The sequence below is a fragment of the Phocoena sinus genome, chromosome 13, assembly GCF_008692025.1.
Source record: "Phocoena sinus isolate mPhoSin1 chromosome 13, mPhoSin1.pri, whole genome shotgun sequence".
Classification (NCBI taxonomy): domain Eukaryota; kingdom Metazoa; phylum Chordata; class Mammalia; order Artiodactyla; family Phocoenidae; genus Phocoena; species Phocoena sinus.
This window is the reverse complement of record NC_045775.1, coordinates 46,813,678-46,834,038: the sequence shown is the minus strand read 5'-3', so window position 1 is coordinate 46,834,038 and position 20,361 is coordinate 46,813,678. Positions and strand designations below refer to the sequence as shown.

The 20,361-nt window shown below is 33.9% G+C and overlaps 1 protein-coding gene across 2 annotated transcripts in view; it reads left to right on the top strand.

The window, feature by feature from the left end:
• The window catches only part of PPP4R3B (protein phosphatase 4 regulatory subunit 3B), a 67,305-nt gene that overhangs the window by 28,445 nt on the left and 18,499 nt on the right, over window positions 1-20,361 (top strand). For both annotated transcript variants that reach the window (XM_032652382.1, XM_032652383.1), the window contains exons 7-11: window positions 520-636; window positions 12,211-12,342; window positions 13,416-13,518; window positions 15,650-15,691; window positions 17,588-17,746. In XM_032652382.1, the coding sequence (XP_032508273.1) occupies window positions 520-636; window positions 12,211-12,342; window positions 13,416-13,518; window positions 15,650-15,691; window positions 17,588-17,746 (553 nt within the window). The remainder of the gene's footprint in view (window positions 1-519; window positions 637-12,210; window positions 12,343-13,415; window positions 13,519-15,649; window positions 15,692-17,587; window positions 17,747-20,361) is intronic.

Here is a 20,361-nt window from a genome sequence, read left to right as displayed (position 1 = left end):
CTACCTTAGAAAACTAAGTTACCGGAAAAGAGTGAAAAATACCCAGATTGTTTTCAAAATCATCCTCTATTAGGAGAGTCATAAAAGGGAGAATCAGTTACTAAGGCCTAACTGGCAAACAGGACCAAAGACAGCTTCTGGAAAGTTTTGAAGCCTTAACTAGGAGACCTCATTCATATTTTTGCATATATTTAAATCAAGAATCCTCCCTTCCACCCCTGAAATTTTTTTGCAGCATTTGTAAAGCAGTGCTTTATAATCCTGTGCTGATTCTTATATTTAAATTCTCTGAATATTTATTTTTGTGGTGGTAAAGACAAAAACTGGCAGAAACTAATCATTGAGCTGCCTAAAGTTTTTAATATTTGTAAAAGAAAAGGATGGGAGAGATTATATGTTTTGATTCCAGTACCATGTCTAAATCCAAAAATTTGTTTGGCATAGATTTGGGAGAAAAAGGGGGAACGCAGGCATAACTTTGTTCACAGTCTCTAAGTAACCTGATTTTCCTTTTATCAGGGCATGGATGATTTGCAAGTCAGATCAGCTGCTACAGATATATTTTCTTATCTAGTAGAGTTTAGTCCTTCCATGGTCCGAGAATTTGTAATGCAGGAAGCCCAGCAGAGTGATGACGTAAGTGATAATGCTCTGGTTCTATATGAATTACCTATAAAATAGTGTTTGCAAACTGTTGAGAGAAAAGTCATAACCATAATTTTAACTGTTTATGAAGAATAATAATAGATTTCTGATCAGTTGTGACTTTGACAAGGCCAGAATATGTGGCAGTTGATTTGTTTATTGTAAAAACAAAACAAATGCGTTCAAACTTTTACTGAGATAAAGAGATTTAACGAATCAAATTCTTAATTCTTGGTTTTAAAAAAAGTTTCAAGTACTAATGAAATGTAATTCTAAACCCTTAGGTCAGGCACTTATCTAGTATAACTAAGAAGTGCTTTTTTTTTTTTTTTTTTTTTTTTTTGCGGTACGCGGGCCTCTCACTGTCGTGGCCTCTCCCGTTGCGGAGCACAGGCTCCGGATGCGCAGGCTCAGCGGCCATGGCTCACGGGCCCAGCCGCTCCGCGGCATGTGGGATCTTCCCGGACCGGGGCATGAACCCGCGTCCCCTGCATCGGCAGGCGGACTCTCAACCACTGCGCCACCAGGGAAGCCCCTAAGAAGTGCTTTTACTGGTTCATTGTGTCTTTTTTTTAGTGGGAATGAATATTTAATAATGAAACCAATGTTGTGTTTTCCCACTACAAAAATATTTAAACTTTCCCCTTAATCTCTATTTAAAGACAAAATGAGCATATAGCTGTAATTGAAGTACCCTTTCTTATATTAAATATATGTTAGTGTTAAGTAGAAAATAACTGAAATACAATTATGTCCCTTCTTAAAGAAGGTTTAGATTCCCAATGTTATTTGATTCTTTTACGGTTTTGTTACTATTGAATTAAACTGTAGTTGTTTTATATGTTTTGTTTTTTTATTAATGTCCACTTAGATTTTTACGTTCTATCTGTTAGATATTTCCAGGTTGTTTTTTTTTTTTAAAGCAGTTTTATTTTAGAATTGGTTTGGGCTAATGCTATTATTTAGGCAGTAGAAAAGAAATAGAAGAAATATTTTGTGTTAACTATATTTTAAAGTTTAAAAAACCCAAATGATGCTAAATCTGACTTTAAAGAAATAAATACCTAGCTTATTAATCAGTTTATAATCTCACTGTTGACATTCTTATCTTAGTGCCATCCTTTACAAAAGATAACTTTGAAATTAACACTTCTATTGCTTCATCCTTAGTGATGTGTGGGATTAAGAGCATTCAACATAAAATCTCTCAGACTATGAGAATAATAATTTACTAGCTTAGAATTCTTAACTTTTACAGCTTTTATTTCTGTTTTCATTAGAAAGATTTTCTTGTTTACATTTAGTTGATGCATGAGACATGGGGAAGTAGTTACTGATCGTTAACAATGAAAAGTCCCTTTTTAATTTCTCTTTTTCTTGTAGTCACAGCCTTGAAGGTCTTTCATTTCCCTGAATTTTCTGAGGTCTAACAATTTTCCAATTAAAAATTTTTGTTGCCTCAAAATAATTGTTAGCCCACAAATGAAGATAAATTACTTTTTTCTTAATTTCCAAAATTAAGGATTCTACATGCTGAATTCTACTATACTAAGTTGGTAGTAATGTTTAAAGGAAAGAAGAAATAACTTACCTGTGTATTCAGCGGGCAGTTGATATTTTGATGCTGTCTTAAAATAAATGCACAGCATTCAAACTTTTCTTTCTGGTACTGTGGGAGCAGATTTGGCTTTAGGAACATGGATTACAGTATTAAAATATGTGTTGAGACACAAGGAAATAGCAATATTAACTTTTTTTTTACTATAGTCATTATTTCTATCCAAGCTGGAAGGATAGATTTAGCAATAATTGCTGTGCAACAGATTTCAAACATTTTTATGCTAATGACCTTTGAAACATTCAGTAAAACTTCTTTTAGAATCTGACGGGATAAGTAATACAGCTACTGCTGAACTGCTTATTTTGGCAGGTATTTTCAGTGTATTTCTCACTTAGGAATAAATTCATATGTTAATTTCTATAGATATGATATTAGCCTTAGGGTTATTTTATTTTTTACTGAATTATTTCTAGAATTGTATACATGGAATTTGCTTCAAATTAATTCTGGAAAGCAAAATTTACCATAAAAAGAAATTTAAAATAAATACATAAGCTAATCTCTATGGGTTGACTGTTCAGTATTTTGTATTGAACATATCACACTTTATTTCTTAAAATTGTGTCAATTTTTAACTTTTTATTTTGAAGTAATTTTAAATGTACAGAAAAATTACAGTAATAGTACAAAGAACTCCCATATACACTTTACTCAGATTTCCCAATTGTTAATACTTTATTTCTCATTTGCTTTATCATTGTCTTTCTTTGCTTGTATTTGTATATACATATTTGCATACATAAATATATAATTAATTTTTTCTGAATCATTGAAGAAAAAGGTATGGAAACAATGTCACAGTGCTCCTTTACCCCTATTTGCTTCAGTGTCTATCTACTAAAACTCTACATTACCACTGTACAATTATCAAGTCAGGAAAGTCAGGAAATTAAATAACATTTTTACAATACTGTTATCTAACTATAGTCCTAATTCAGATTTTATCCGTTGTCCCAGTAATCCCCTTGTTACCCAAGATAAAAATGAAAACTTTCTGTTGTAGTATGCGAAAATTTGGATTTGTCTGATGTTTCCTCATGATTCAATTCAGGTTATTTCTTTGTGTCAGGAATAGTACAGAAGTAACATTTCCTTCAACATCATACCAAGAAATTCCCCCAACTTTAAAAAATGAGCTTAAGTTTTCTTTGTCCAAGCTGTTTTGCCATTTCACAGACTAAAGAAGTTAGATTAAGTTCTTCTGTAGAATTTGAAGAACGGTTGTTGCTTTCTCTGAACACATCAGAATGGATTGAAAGAAGTATTGGTTCTGTAATACTTGTAACCTTCATTCAAGTAGCTGCAAGAGCAAATTTCATATGCATGAGCTTTTTTTATGATTCTTATATTTAGATAGTTTTTTAAAAACTGGTAGTGTTTCCACAACATACATCAGTTATTTTTATCCTGTTACCTCAGAATATTCTTCCTGCTCTTGCCATTCTTTCTTTCCCCTCTTATTTACTATGCAATCTAAGTTACACAGATTCTGATATTTTCTTGATCTTACCAGAAAGTGTCAGTACAAATTTTTCATGTAACTTTGTCATGATTGCCACTTGGCTAACAGTGAGTGTGTAATGCCATAGGTTATAAAATATATCTCAACATCAAGAAGTTAAAATTTTAAGAAATCTGTCTTAGAAGCAATGAAATAAAGTATGTTCTTTATGTTTCCCAATCAGAAAATAGAGATGTCACCTGATAATCGGGATAATCTCTAAATTTCATGTGTAGATACCCAAAACTTTCCCTCCATTGCTAATTATATATTTTCAGTATTTTTGGCAATATTGAAAAATTCTTACACCCACTTAAATGTACTTTAAAAACAAAAGTATGTGTTTCTAAGAATAGCATGAGGCTGGAGTGTGATGAAACCAACAGGAGTATCATTTCTCTAAAACTTGATTTAGAAACAACTAAAACTTTGAACTATCTCCCAGAAACTGTGGTTAAACTCACTTAAATGTTGCTATCTAGATGAAGGATGGCAAACTTTTCTTAAAAGACCAAAAGGTAAATAAGACTTGGTAGGCCCTCTGGTCTCTGTCATAACTCTGCCACTTTAGTATGAACTGTCTATAGACAGTTTGAAAATGAATAGGTGTGGCTGTGTTCCAGTAAATGTTTTACTGTAAAACTATTTACAAAGTGAACAACCGGCCAGGTAGTTTTGTAGTTTAATGACCCCTGACTTAGACCCCAGAATATTGCAAGTATTTAGAAACTGGTTCTAAATTGAAGGTTTTAATTACTATGGTGGTGTAAAGAGAAGTTAAAGAGACCATGGGGGGCTTCCCTGGTGGCGCAGTGGTTGAGAATCTGCCTGCCGATGCAGGGGACACGGGTTCGTGCCCCGGTCCGGGAAGATCCCACATGCTGCAGAGCGGCTGGGCCCGTGAGCCATGGCCACTGAGTCTGTGCGTCCAGAGCCTGTGCTCCGCAACGGGAGAGGCCACAACAGTGAGAGGCCCGCGTACCGCAAAAAAAAAAAAAAAAAAAAAAAAAAGACCATGTGAGTAAGCAGGCGTTAATGGGAAAGGAGTTATTGGACACTCTTAAGACTGTAAGTTTAAAAGGGTGTTCTCTAGAATAGATTTTGGTGACCCAGCGTTGGAGTAATTTCGCTGGGGTTACTCTATAATGGCTTATTTTCAGATCAAGTTATAGTTTGACATCCGAAGAAGGAATTTTCCTGTATTTGTCTTACATCTCAATTATTTTGCCGTAATGCTTGAGCATGACTTTTCTAGCCAGATTAATGCCATTGTTGGAGAAGCAGGTTAAGGAAAATTAGATTTGTTTTAATGCCAATAAAGAACTTTAACAGGCAATTAGAAATGCTGGCTTGAATTTTGTGAGTGGTCCGACTTTAGTAACCACTGTACTTTAGTTCCATTGGAGAAATAGGCATGGAAGAGTTAGGTCACTTACATAGCTAGTTATTAGCTGTACTGCGGTTAGAGGCTGAGTCTTTTAATTTAGCTATTCCTTCTGTTCACCAGGCTTGCTAAGAAAATGAACCATGTTTTACAGACAACTTATAATGCTGGTAATACTTTTAGTTCATTGATGAATGTTAAATCATTCGTTACATTTCTTAGGAACTATTTGTTCATTGTCTCTGAAAGCACATTATTACTTTGAAGTGGGTTTAGTAATGCACTGTAGTAGACTAAAAATTGTTAGCTGAGGTGAGTGTACCTCTGGGATAAGACTGTCTTACTATTCCATGCTGCTATATACAACATAATCTCTAGACACGTGGTTAATTCCAGTTTTTTAGAAGTTGATTTTTACTCAGTTTGCAGGATCCAGTAATTAATAATAATACCTAACATGCATCATAGGGCTCATCTCATTTGTTACCCATCTCTCAGTGTCTTTGACTGATGTCTACTGTATTACCAATTGTAGTTTCATATATTTTGCCTGGGTTTTTGTTGTTGTTTGAGATAAAAGAGTAAATCTAGTTCCTGTCACTTCATCTTGGCCAAAAGTGGAAGTCTGAGTTGATGTTTATTTTCAGAGTAGATTTTTTTTTTTTTTTTTTATGCGTTACGCGGGCCTCTCACTGTTGTGGCCTCTCCCGTTGCGGAGGACAGGCTCCGGACGCGCAGGCTCAGCGGCCATGGCTCACGGGCCCAGCCGCTCCGCGGCATGTGGGATCTTCCCAGACCGGGGCACGAACCCGTGTCCCCTGCATCGGCAGGCGGACTCTCAACCACTGCGCCACCAGGGAAGCCCCAGAGTAGATTTTATTGCAAAAGACTGGCTCTTATTCAGAATTGAACAGTTTGTGGATTTGTGTCTCTTTTGTGTTACTTACTTTAATAACTACTCATGTTTTATTAAAATGAGACTTCAAAACACAAAAAACTAAACCCATCTGACACAAGGATTTAGAAACCAACTTTTTTAAGACTTTCATATCATTGAGTGTGGCAATCGGTATTATTGATTGTGAAATATTCCCATTTTTTGCCCCCTTTCTCCTCCCTCTTTTTTTCTCTTTGTCTAAGTCTGTTCGCTTTGTCTTTGTCTGTCTTTTCCTTTTCCCTTCTTCAACAAAGAAGCTGAAATAAAAGGCCTGGAGAGTGCTGTTCAGTTTCTATGATGATGGAAATGTTTATTCTTTAGCCATCCAACAAGGTAGTCACTCACTACCTATGGCTGTTAAGCACTTAAAATGTAGATGGTGTGACTGAGGAATTACTGATTTTAATTTAAACAGTCTCTGTGACAAGTGGATATCATATTGGACTGCACAGGGTTAGAATATTTACTACCTATACACCCAGTCTAAGGAGTGAATCTTTTGTAGCTATTTTAAGCAGAGGAATGTCTTGATCAGGTCTTGGTTTTAGAAGGATAGTTCTAACAGCTGGAGATAACTGGAAAAAGAAGTCCTGACCTGCGACAGAAAAAAGGAAAGACATAAGAAATTAATGTATCACTTAGGAATGAGCTTGGCTTAATATATGAGCAAGATGAGGAATGAGGTCAGCAAGATGGCAGATAGGAAGTTCCAGCCCTTATCCCTGCAACAGAAACACTGATTTAACAACCATCCACAGACAAGAATACCTCCATGAGACTTCCAAAATCTACGTGAGAGCTGTCAGAGAAACTTGACAAGAAGCAAAATTAAATTCCAGTAACCAACCCTAAAAATAATTTTAAAAAAAGAATTATGAACTGCCTGACAAAGAATTCAAAATAATTGTGTTAAAGAGGCTTGGTGAGCTACAAGGGAACACAGATAACTAAACAAAATCAAGAAAACAATACATAAACAAAATAAGTTCAGCAAACAGAAACTAAAAAAGAACCAGAAGAAATTCTGGAGCTGAAGAATACAGTGACTAAACTGAAAAAAATCAATAAAGAGCTTCAACAGCAGACTTGAATCAAGCAGAGGAAAAAATCAGAGAACTTGAAGACAGGCCATTTAAAATCAATCCAGTCAGAACAAAAAGAAAAAAGAATGAATGAAGAAGAGTGAAGAAAGCCTACATGAATTATGGGACACCATAAAGCAAAATAATATATACATTATGGAAGTCTCAAGGAGAAGAAAGAGAAAGGGACAATAAAGCATGTTTAAAGAAGTAATGGCTAAAAACTTATCGGGAAAGATAAGGTCATCCAAGTCTAAAGCTCATATGTCCCCAGATTCAATCCAAGGAGGTCTTCACCGAGATACATTATAATAGAACTGTCAAAAATCAAAGAGAAGAGAATTTTGAGAGCAAGACAGAATAAACGCATCACATACAAAGGAAGGTTTTCAGCTGATTTCTCAGCAAAAACCTTGCAAGCCAGTAGAGAATGGGATGATATATTCAAAGTGCTGAAAGAAAAAAAAAAACCTGCCAACTAGGAATACTTTACCTGACAAAGCTGTCCTTCAGAAATAAAGAAAAACGGGCTTCCCTGGTGGCGCAGTTGTTAAGAGTCCGCCTGCCAATACAGGGGATGCGGGTTTGTGCCCCGGTCTGGGAGGATCCCACATGCCGCGGAGCGGCTGCGCCCATGGGCCATGGCCGCTGAGCCTGCGCGTCCGGAGCCTGTGCTCCACAGCGGGAGAGGCCACAACAGTGAGAGGCCCGTGTACCGCAAAAAAAAAAAGAAAGAAAGAAAGAAAGAAATTAAGAAAAAAGGCTTTCCTAGACAAAAACTGAAGAAGGAGTTCGTCAAAACTAGATCTGCCTTTTAAGACATGCTAAAGGGAGCTCTTCAAGTTGAAATGAAAGAACACTGAACAACAAAATGAAAGCATATGAAAGTGTAAATCTCACTGTGAAGGTAAATATATAGGCAAATATAGACCAATGGAATAATCTAATGGTGGTATGTAAATCACTTTTAATGCAGTATAAAAGGTAAAGACAAGATATTATGAATAACTACAACTACAGAAATTTGTTAATAGATACACAATATAAAAAGAAATTCTGATACCAGTCACATAGTATGTGGGTTGGGGAATAAAAGTGTAGAGTTGTACACAGTTGCTGATGAGAGATTAATATCCAAAACATGTAAGGACCTCCTACAACTTAATAGCAAAAAAAAAAAAAAAAACCAAATTTAAAAATGGGCAAAGGAACTGAACAGACATTTCTTCAGAGACATAAAAATAGCCAACAGGTGCATGTAAAGTGATCATCATCACTAATCATCAGGGAAATGCGCATCAAAATCACAATGAAGTATCGCCTCACACCTATTAGGATGGCTCTTATCAAAAACTCAAAAGGTAACAAGTCTTGTTAAGGATGTGGAGAAAAGAGAGCTCTTGTGCACTGTTGTGGGCCTGTACCTTGGTGCACCTACTATGGAAAACAGTGTGGAAGCTCCTCAAAAATTAATAGAGAGCTACCATATGATTCAGTAGCCCCACTAAGGATATAAATCCAAAGAAATTTAAATCAGGATCTTGAAGAGATAGCTGCACTTTCATGTTCACTGCAGCATTATTCATAGTAGCCAAGACATGGATGCAACTGAAGTGTTCATCTGCAGATGAATGGATAAAGAAAATTTGTCATGCACATACAGTGGAATTTTATTCAGCCTGAATAAAAGAAGGAAACCTGGCCACTTTTGACAACTTGGATGAACCTGGGGGACAATATGCTAAGTGAAATAAGCCAGACACAGAAGGACACAATAGTATATGATACTATTTATATGAGGAATATAAAATAGACTCAGAGAAGCAGAGAGTATAATGGTGCTTGCCAGGAGATGGGGAGTAGAGGAAACCAGGGAGGTATTAGTCAAAAGATACAGTTTCACTTTTACATGATGAACAAGTCCTAGAGATCTACTGTATAGCATATTACCTATAATTAATATTGTATACTTAAATATTTGCTAAGAGGGTAGATAGTATGTTAATTGTAATTGTTTTAATCCTAAAAAAAGAAAGAAAAACCAGCCTATAATCGTTTTACCTAATAAAAATTTTGTTTTATTCATGTCACAGTTAGTCAAGGAACAGCTCTATGATGCCAGAAGACTCATGAGTCAGTCATCCTGAGCTTCTGGTTTTAATGTCTGTTACTTTGAGGTTGCAAGATTGCTATTCCACCTCCAAGCAGGGAGAAGAAAGGGGGCAGAGGGCAAAATGGAGAGAGCTAGAGAGCTTTTCTGTTTCATTTTAAAGCTCTTTCTTAGAGGTTCCATTTAGCAATTTTTGCTTGTATTTCTTTGGCCAGAAGTGCATCACCCTTAGCTGCAATGGAAACTGAGAAATACAGCGTTTTAGCTGAGTACATTGCCTCTCTGAACAAAGCTTGGGCTCTGTTAGCAGAACAAAGAGAATAGAGACTAAGTTGGCATCTAAGTAGTATCAGCCACAGCCCATCTCTGTAACTACCTAACGTCCATATACACTTTTCTTTCATCACTCACCCTTTCCTCAAGGGAGACGTCCGTATCCAGTCTGGAGACTTCACGTCCAGAATATTTGGGTGTTGTGCAGTCCTCTTCAGGTCCAGATAAGGCTCCTTTTGTTTCAGGGACCTTTAAACAAAAAGATAATTTATGTGCCCCAACATCACAATTAAACTACTTTTGTTTGGAAAAAGGGAGAACATACATACAGCAGTCATTCATTCACAGCTATGATGCACTGGTCTGTCAAATATTTGTTGAATATCAGTAGCTTAGACTCATTGTCCTTGGAGGTTCTTGATTAACCAAACCAGCTGTCCCTGATTCTGTTCTCTAAAGAATTTTCCTTGCCCATTTTCTTCCAAAGCTTAGGTTCCTTCCCTTAGGACATTTTCAGCTGTGGCTGCATCTGAGATAGGCAATGGAAGATGCCTTTCCTCAGGGCTCTATTTTGTATTGTAGCCTATTTTCTGTCAGTGTGAGTTTTCTGACCCAGTGGTGGTCTTAGAGATCAAACAGTCATAGACTGTTGCAAAAGCTTACTTTACAGTTAAGCTTCCTCTGCTGTTTAGTAGGCTTCCAAATTATTTTCTTGTGTATTCTAGACATCTTATCTAAGCATAATTTTTAAACCCGAAGGTTCCCGTTTACCTACTGACCTCTGTGCCCTTGCTGTCTCAAGCTCGGGTACCCTAAAAAGTTCTACAGAATAGTATTCAATGGTGCATATACCTTTGTCTGTCAAGGAAGTTTTACACGTCTTTGAGAAAGGCAGTTTTGATCTCCTGAAAAGGCTATAGTTCTCTGTAGCAGTCTATTTCACTATGAAATATATAAATTGGCTTTTTTCACTTCCACAAGTCACCAGATTATGGGAATCTCAATCAGCACAGGTCATTTCCCTTTTATCTTTGCATGTAGACCAGCAGAATTTGGTATTGGTACTTATGAGGCAGGATTTGTAAGAAACTACATTTGAGAGAGAAGGGTAAAAAGCTTTTAAAGTACATATATTGAAATATGAGCTATACCTTAAGAAGTCTTTCTTGCAACTGTGTTTTCATTTAAATGTAACTTAAATTCATCATTTATATATATATGTATATTTTTTTGCCTAGTTTTAGATGAATGAACTTATTATGTAAGAGGAGTAATGAACTTATGTAATTGCTTATATATAATTGAGCAAATTATCTGAGCCCCTAATTAACTGGTAGAATCCAAGTTGTACACACTGGTATGAATTTAAAGTAAGTAAATACCATATCATTGTTCTGAAGAAAGCTCACTAGCTGATACCTTTTGTAATATCTTAACATTTTATATGTGATGTACTTTGCTGAACATACCAGAATAAGAAACAGGAGCAGATTAAGCGGATTTGCTCTTTCTCCTCTAACTAAAATAAGGCTTGAGTCTATTAATGTAGCTCTGTGAATTATATTTCATAATTTGTCTTTGAAGAAATTTCATTGTTTCTGATGCCATGATAGAATTATTCATTGGTGTTCAAATTTTGAGACATGGTAGAGGGTAAGATTCTAATTTTAAGCAGTTAAGTTGTTATGACATGGTTTTTGATGGTTCTTCATTGCATTTAATATCACAATTTCACAGGGAAATATTTTAGCATAACACAGTATGTTAAGTTTGGGAGGGACTAGAAAAGCAAAATAATTACAAAATGTGCTTTATACTGGAACTTTTCTTTTTATTATTTTACAAAATTCTCCCAATTCAACAAATTTATCTTCATTCCATGCAGTTCTCTTATTTCATCTCCTTCAGTTACTACCTTTCTTCCCCCAATAATAAACCTGTTCTCAAATCCTCTGAGTTGATGTCAAAACTTTTTCCTTTGACCTGAACCATCACTTTGTATCCTATTTTAATGCTTAAGGTATCTACTTTTAAAATATAGGCAGAAAGCAAATAAATTTTGTATCTGCAAAGCTGCTTTGTAGCTCTTTATATTAAGACCCAAGAACATGTTACTAATGTAATAATAAGTCTATTTGGCTGCTTCAGATCATTATATAACACAGTGTGTACCCTTTTACCTCTTGTGGAGAGCTGTGTACTGGGTTATTTTTTCTCATATTTTTGTCAGAAAGGATTTTCTTGTTAGAAGCTGACATACTAATCTATGTTCTGGGGTCACTTGATGTGTGTAATCTTGGGTTTAGTCAACTTCTAAATTCATGCCTGAAGCTAAAACCTAGACTGAAAATATGTTAGAACCTCCAGTGAACAAGAATTTCCGGTAAATGATTTTGTTTTCCATTGCCTATGTTGATGATATTGTAAGCTGTCGTGTGCTCTGATTTTTGCATTGTCTTGTTTTGTTTTTGAGTGGGCTTCTTTATGCTCTGGTGTGTTTATAGAACTTTGAAAACATTGGGGAAAAAAGGTTTAAATAAGTTCATCCATTCTTTGTTTTTGTTTTTTTTTTTCTGTATGATTCTGATTTTGTTCTTTCAGGTGGTACGTTTGTCTTATATCCAAACCAAGTCTCACAGAAACACATTTTCTTTCAGGATATCCTTCTCATTAATGTAGTAATTGAACAAATGATCTGTGATACTGATCCTGAGCTAGGAGGTGCTGTTCAGTTAATGGGACTTCTTCGTACTCTAATTGATCCAGAGAACATGCTGGCTACAACTAATGTAAGAAATTACTCTGCGATAGAAACGTTTTGGTCTAGTCAGTTTTAAATGATTTTATATATAATAAGTTATGTAAATATATGTAAAAATCAAAATTTTGTAAATTTGTACAATTTTGAAAAACAAATATTCAAGCATTTGTACACTCAGAATTCAAGTAACAGTAATGTTCCTCTAGCAGTTGTTTTTGCAGCAAAATACAAGATTGTAATCTGCTAAAGTCTTGGTAAAATGTTAGCACTTCTATTTATGACCCTTGGCCTCTGTATGTTAACATCTTAAGAATTAAAACAAAGAAATGTGAATATAATTAACACTACTGAACTATAAAAATGGTCAAGATGGTAAATTTTATGTTATATGTTTTTTATCACAATAAAAAAGAAAAAAATATGTACCAAATGATCTTAACTGCGTAAAGGAGTCAGCACAAAAAAGGACTTAAGGAAGTATTGCAAAATATTAATAGTGGTTATCTCAAAATGCTGGGATATTTCTCCTTTATAGACTTCACTCAAATTTTGAGAAAATGTATATTATTTTTAAGTCATTACAAGTTTATAGAACAGTTATATAAAAAATAATGGCCAAAAAAACCGAAAGGAATTATTTTCCCAATTTCCAAGTAATAAATTCTTAAAACTAAAAAAAATATCTAAAATCTGTAACATTTCTAGTGGCTTGATAAATCAACTTGGTGTTTTTTCAAATTTGATACATTGTGAAATATGGGGTTTCAAGTTTTAAAAGGTTAAGTTGCTCTCACATTGATAGATTTTTCATTGCATTTCAGATCACACGCATATTTGAAAAAAAACTTTTAGATAATTTTCCCTGGAAAAACTTTTTATAATGCTATCTGATCTTTTTCTTATATTCATTTTTATTTAACATGTAATATGAAATAGATCTGATTTTTCAGTTCTGCAGAAATAAGGTTAAGGTGAATATAACAAGTTTTTTTCGATTCTTTCACAGTATCTTAAAAGTATCTCTTGTTTGTGCACTGCTAACCCTTGAAGATGTTTTATTAATTATAAAGATAATAAAGTTTTTTTTTCTGTATGTTTCAGAAAACTGAAAAAAGTGAATTTCTAAATTTCTTCTACAACCATTGTATGCATGTCCTCACAGCACCACTTTTGACCAATACTTCAGAAGACAAATGTGAAAAGGGTAGGGCCTCTTACTTACCTGCTGATGATTTCTGTTTTAAAAGAGTGAGATAAGTATTACAGCTAACAGACACTTTACTTGGTGCTTTTTATGACAGGGAAATTACGACTGAAAATTTTAAACTGCAATATAAAATCATGATTTCCCTTGTTTCAGAGTGTCTGTGGTAGAAAATGATATAGAATACGTGGCAAAAAGTATTACACCTTGAGGAAGAGAACTGTAAACACTTACCAAAAGAAGGAGATTGTACCCAAAGTTGTTAGAGTTAATGTTAGAGTGAGTAAGTGCAGAGAATATATTGCCTACAAAATCCAAGGTAACCATCATTTTGGAGACATATTTGGCAATACAGTAAAAACTCTCTAATTTCAAAACATAAGGATCAGGTTATTAGGTTAATCAAAAAAGTTGGTTAAAGCAGAGAATAATTTTTAAAAATAAACTGTTTATAAACATTTACTTTAAATGCTGCTCATTTACTGATAGTTTGTATAGGGTCAAGGCTTTTTGTTGTTGTTGTTTTTTGTTTTTTTTTTTTTTGTATTTCCATATTGCATTACGTAAGTTGCACCCGTAATTCATCGGCTACAGTTTCTGGTCTCAGTTTATTATAGTGGAGAGAAAACCTAAACATATTTTTGAAGCAGTCTGAGTGTAGAATTCTACTATGGTTTTAAGTACTTTCCTTTAAGTACTTAAGTATTCATAGTTTTGTATGACTAAGTTGGTATCATTTTTTAAATTGAGGTCTGCTGTATTCAACTTAGCCATAGATATTACAGTTTTGTGACATTTCATCAGTCTGCAGTATTTAAATTGTGTAATCATATTACCAAATATAACTAGTGTAAACAAAGGACTGACTTCGATAAGCATACAACTCAGCTTGGTGAAATGAGATATGTGGGGGGGCATATTCTCAGAAAATGTTGGCTAATGTATTAAGTCAATTAAGAGGAAGTCAGTTAAGAGAATGTTTACTAAACTAATAAAATTGTACACCCTACATAATACTATCAATTCCATTTCTGAGTTTATATCCTAGGGGATATTTATGCATATACATGACAGATAACAAGGATGTTGTTGCATTGTGCATTGTAGGAAATGAAGAAAATGTAGTATATTCATATAATGGAATACTGTTTAGCAGTTAAAATAATTGAATTTTGATCTATCGACTGATTAGTTCTCAAAAATACGAATTGGGTAAAAAAAAGCATGTCACAGAACGTTTTGCAGAAAGGTTCCATTTATGTAAATTAAAACAAATGCATTTTTAACTTTCATTTTAAAATAAAACATTTCCAGCATACAGAAATATTTAGATGATAGCATCACAGATACATACTTTCTATTGGCTCTATCAAAACTAGCTTGTCATATTTTTTTCAGTTTTTTTAAAAAGAAAATAAATTACAGATAGTTTCTTATGCATTTTCATTCTACCCCACCCCATCCCTCAAGAAATGCTGAATTTAGAGTTTATCACCCCTATGTTTGTTTATATTATTGTGACATGTATAATGTGGTATTATTTTTCAGTTTCAAACTTGATATGAATTGACTTAACATTGTACACATTATTGTGCATTTTTTTTCTTTTTACCCAATGCTTTTTTTGAGATCTATCCATATTGATACCTAGAGTTTATTTTTAACTCTTGCGTGGTATTCTTTTGTATGAGTATGTTGTAATTTAGCCATCCTGCTTCTAATGTATATTTAAGTTGTTTCTAGCTTTTTCCTGTTACAAACAATGCTCTGATATACATTCTTGTGTTTCCTAACATGAATGTGCTCTAAGATGTGAGCCTAGGAATCGAAACTTAATTATAATGTTATACTTATTTTTTAAAAAATTCAAAGCATAAGTGACTAATTGTTAAAATCTGTATTATTTTGTCAGAATACTTATGATACCGTCTTTTAATAATTCTTCATCTGCACCCAATTCTCTAAAAGATTTCAGATAGAGGTATAATATTTGACTGAAGCTACTAATTCTTAATAGTTATTATGCAGGTAAAATGAGGTTATGATCAGAGATATGCTTTGTATGTTGTAAAGTGCTAGGGAAGTGTGAGATATTATTACTGAAGTCGCTGATTTTAATTTTTTTTATTAGATAATATAGTTGGATCTAACAAACACAGCACGATTTGTCCCGGTAAGTATACATTCATACTTTATGAACTAATGCAAACTGTAAGTTTTTTCCTATTCAGAATATAATGCACTTATACAAAACTAGGAAAGACATATTTTCATCCAAAAAATCCAAAACTAGATTTTTTTTTTTTTTTTTTTTAGATTTTTTTTTAATAAAAAAATTCCGGGCTTCCCTGGTGGCACAGTGGTTGAGGGTCTGCCTGCCGATGCAGGGGATGCGGGTTCGTGCCCCAGTCTGGCAGGATCCTGCATGCCGCGGAGCAGCTGGGCCCGTGGGCCATGGCCGCTGGGCCTGCACGTCCGGAGCCTGTGCTCCGCAGTGGGAGAGGCCACGGCAGTGAGAGGCCCGCGTATCAAAAAAAAAAAAAAAAAAATTCCACTTTCTCCAATATAAAAGATGAAAAGCCCAGTTGAAATTTTGTTTTTGTTTTTCTCTGTGAATTTAGAGCTTATTTTCTGACATTTTTTTTAAGGAGGTGTCTGAAAGTTGAGGATTAGTTCATTCTTACTTTGTAAATCTAGTAAACTAAGGCCAATCAGTTAGGAACTAGTCTTCATCAATAGTCTCATGCGTAGGTATCGTTCATGAATCTGAGTATAAACGTGGTTGCTTCTCCTTGGAACATATGTATCAGGTATTGGCCTGTTAGTATGGAAAATAATGCCATGTTTACCTGGCCTCCTGTCTTTTCTACCAGGCTCATCAAAGCTCTAGGAAAGCCAGTTTCAAATTAAGAAGCAGTTCAGGGATTGGATTATTAGAGATATGATGAGTAATTTCATGTCCTAATTTGGAAAAGTGAAAACAAGACATTTAATTAACACTACAGATCACTGTTACAAGATCTTTTGTAAATAAAATTTGGGAATTGAGAAGTTTAGGGAATTTATTTTAATGGTAAGGAACTAGTTCAGATACTGGCTGTGGTGATGGCTGTTGTACAAATTGGTCTGAAACAAGTAGAACTCTTTACTTACATTTAAAGTAGAAAAGGTCTTTGAAATGCCAGAATTGTATTTTGTATACTTGGTGGTCATTCTGTTATTAAAAAGATTGCTGATTTGTTCCTGATAGTATCATGTGATGTTCCACAAAATATTTGTGTAGTCTTCTTGAAAAATAAAATAGTTGGATTTGATGACGTCAGTTATTTTTTCTATTCTCTAAGGCTGTGATTCCATAATTTCTTCACAGCTTAATATTTTCTTGCCTAAAATATTTACAGTAGGTATGGGTAATTACCTATACATTCAATTTTGATGTTCAAGAAGCAATTTTAAATCACTCCATGAATGTGTAAACCAAAGCCTCTTGAGGAAGAAAGAGTTGGTATATTTCAGTAGGCCTCTCATGGATATGATTTGATGTTAAAAAGATTACTGTTTTAAAATCATGATATAATATTTTTCACTTAATATTCAAACAGCCAAAAAAGTCCTTTCCTTAAAGAAGTCTTTAAAGAAAGCATATTAATTTTTCTTGGAAAATTTGTGTTACACCACTTCAGTCAAAAAGTTTAAGGTATTTCCTCTTTTACTGTGCAGTGGACCCTTTTATAGATCCATTAATATTAATGATAGCACATATTTAAGGAAACATTACCAAGAAAATCTCAATGCAGTGAGGGCTTTATTATCGTATTTGTATGTTTTTATTTAACATTATTAAATATTTTATATAAGAGCCTTAGAATATCTATTTAGTAGGTAAAACTGCTAATACTTCTGGAGAGTCTACCTAATGAAAAAATAAAAATCTGTAGCTTCTTTAATTGATACAAAAAGGAGAAGAAAATACAGTTTTACTTTTGCTCTAAAATACAGGATGTACACTTTATTCTCTTTGCTTAGATGTATTGCAACGTTTATTTTCATGTGATGACTTTCTTTGTAGATAATTATCAAACAGCACAGCTGCTTGCCTTAATTTTAGAGCTACTCACATTTTGTGTGGAACATCACACATATCACATAAAAAACTATATTATGAACAAGGACTTGCTAAGAAGAGTCTTGGTCTTGATGAACTCAAAGCACACTTTCCTGGCCTTGTGTAAGTAACAGTTTCAATGAACATTCTTACAAAATGTTTTATGGAACAGCATTTTTAATAGAAAAGCCTGAGTTACCCATGTGGAATTATTTTTTTCTAGCAAGTGCATATGCTATTAAAGAGATGATTGTGAGAAATACTAATCTTTTGTTTTCTTTTATTTAAAGGACAAGAGGAGTAGGTCATAGTGCTTCCCCCACCCACATATTGCTAACATTTAGATTCAGTTGTGATATAATACCATGTGCAATGGCACTTCACTAATAGAACCACTCCTGCTGTCTTTTACATCTGCTTCATCAAACTGTCATTTAGTAGTGACTCTTTTTATATTTTTGAGATATGGGCCTTGAAATGTATTTGTATAACTCAGGTTATTTATTTGAACATGTAAAATAACTTACGGTCTCTTCAGTAGACCACTTGGACCAATAAAAGTCAAACTTAAATGCTGATGTTTGCTTAAATGTTGATTTTTGGTGAACCCTAACTTTACTTTCCTCTCATAGTTTCACCTGCTGATAGAGGTAAAGAAACCTTCTCCCTAGAAATAAAAAGAGCCCTGTGGGTTTTTTCTGAGCATGAAAATCATAGTTAAAATGTAACATTTAATTTAATGTATAGAGAAAAGGTTAATCTCCCTACTACTTCCTTTATTTTTAAGGCCTTAAAATAGCCACTGTTAACTGCCTGCACTACTTCTTTTCCATTCCTTTTTCCATACCTGTGCAAATTTACATAAACATTCACACATGTATAGGTTTTCATGTTTTATTTTTATAGAAACAGGATCATGCTGACACACATCTCAGCCCCTTAATAATACGCTAGGTCATTGGATATGGCGTGAACTAATATTTTTCCTAAACATAGCTGAGCAACATTTCATAGAGTGGCTCTTTCACAACTTATTCTACCATTCTCCACTGCATGGATTACAAGATTGTTTTCGTATTTTGCCATTCCAAATAGCACTGTAATAAATAGCCTGGTATTGGGTTGGCCAAAAAGTTCGTTCAGGTTTTCCCATAAAACCCGAACGAACTTTTTGGCCAACCCATACATAAATCTTGCTTTACTTGTTTATTTCCATAGGATAGATTCCCTATATTGGGATTGCCAGAGCAAAATATTTATTTATTTTAATATATCCTTTTTCAATTTTAATTTACTTTCCAGATTACTTTCCCAAAAGATTGAAGCACTTGACATGAAGAATGCACTCAATGAATAGCACTCATTCTTACTGCTTTTTAAAATGTTATCCAGCTGATGATGGAAAATGTATTCTGTTTGTGTTTTAATTTACATTTTCCTTGATAACATCTCTTCACATTTTAGTGCTTTTGCATTTTGTCTGTTGTGAATTGCCTTTTATCTTTTTCTTAGAGCTCTTGTATGTTAGAGATATTAGCAGTTATCACGTTTTGGGGAAAAAAATGTCCCAGTTTCATTTGTCTTTTGTCTTTACGTTTATTTATGGCATCGTTTTGCATATAATTGCTATAAGATTCTTTATGATGACAGATATGTCTTATTTTTCTTTTATGGCTTTCGGTTTTTTTTGCCTTGCTTATTAGGAAAGTCTCCTATGTCCTAAATTTATACAAATATTTTCCTCAATTTTCTTCTAATATTTTTTATTATTTTGTACGTTTATATTTGTAATGCATCTGAAATTTGTTTTTGCATATGGTTTGAAGTGAGAGTCTAGCTTTCTTTTCTACTGGATGTATAGCCAATTGTGCTAACACCTTATTAAATGAACTATATTTTCCTTACTGAATTAAAATATCACTTTTGGTATTCAGTAAGTTACCATATATACTTATGTCTTATTTCTGAACCATTTATCCTTCTATTTCACTAGATAAAATGAATGGGAAAGTTTATTCTTATGCCATTATAGTATCTCTGTTGTAAAGTTTAATATCTGCTAAGTACCTCCTCAGTTTTCTTTTCATAATTTTCTTGGTTCTTGGACAATTGTTCTTCCACAGTAACTTAAATACAACTTTATCCAGTTCATCCTGACTGGATTTACACTAAATTTTTATATTAATTTTGGAACAGTTGATGTTCTCATGCTAGGTTTTCCTATATGGCTTTCTATAAGTAGTCCTTTCTGAAATGACTGCAGAATGGTCACATTTAAATGGATATAACTGAACAAATCTCCAGTATTCAAATGTTTATATTGCTTCAAGATTTCCATTATTATAAACAATGCTGTTTTAACTATAGCTTTGTGTGCATGTTACTTCATTCACAGGCAGTGTATGAAAGTGCCAGTTTGCTCAGGTCTTTGGCAATACTTCAGTCTTTTTAATCTTAGGAAAACTATTTCTTATCCTGCCGTAAAAAGAGGTGATGTTTTAAGTCTAGCAGTTCTGTCCGCACCTGTTTAATCTTACAGATATCATACATTTATACTTTATGTGGCCTATTTCTGTTTTATTTTCAGATAATATTTAGAACCTCTTTGGACAGACACAACTTCTTTTAATAACTTAGATCTGTGAACAGAGGGTTAAAATGAGAGAGTGACTTACAAAATCAGAAACCTTGTGTTTTAAAAGATGTGGCTAGTGTTATCTGTAGAATAAATTAAACTA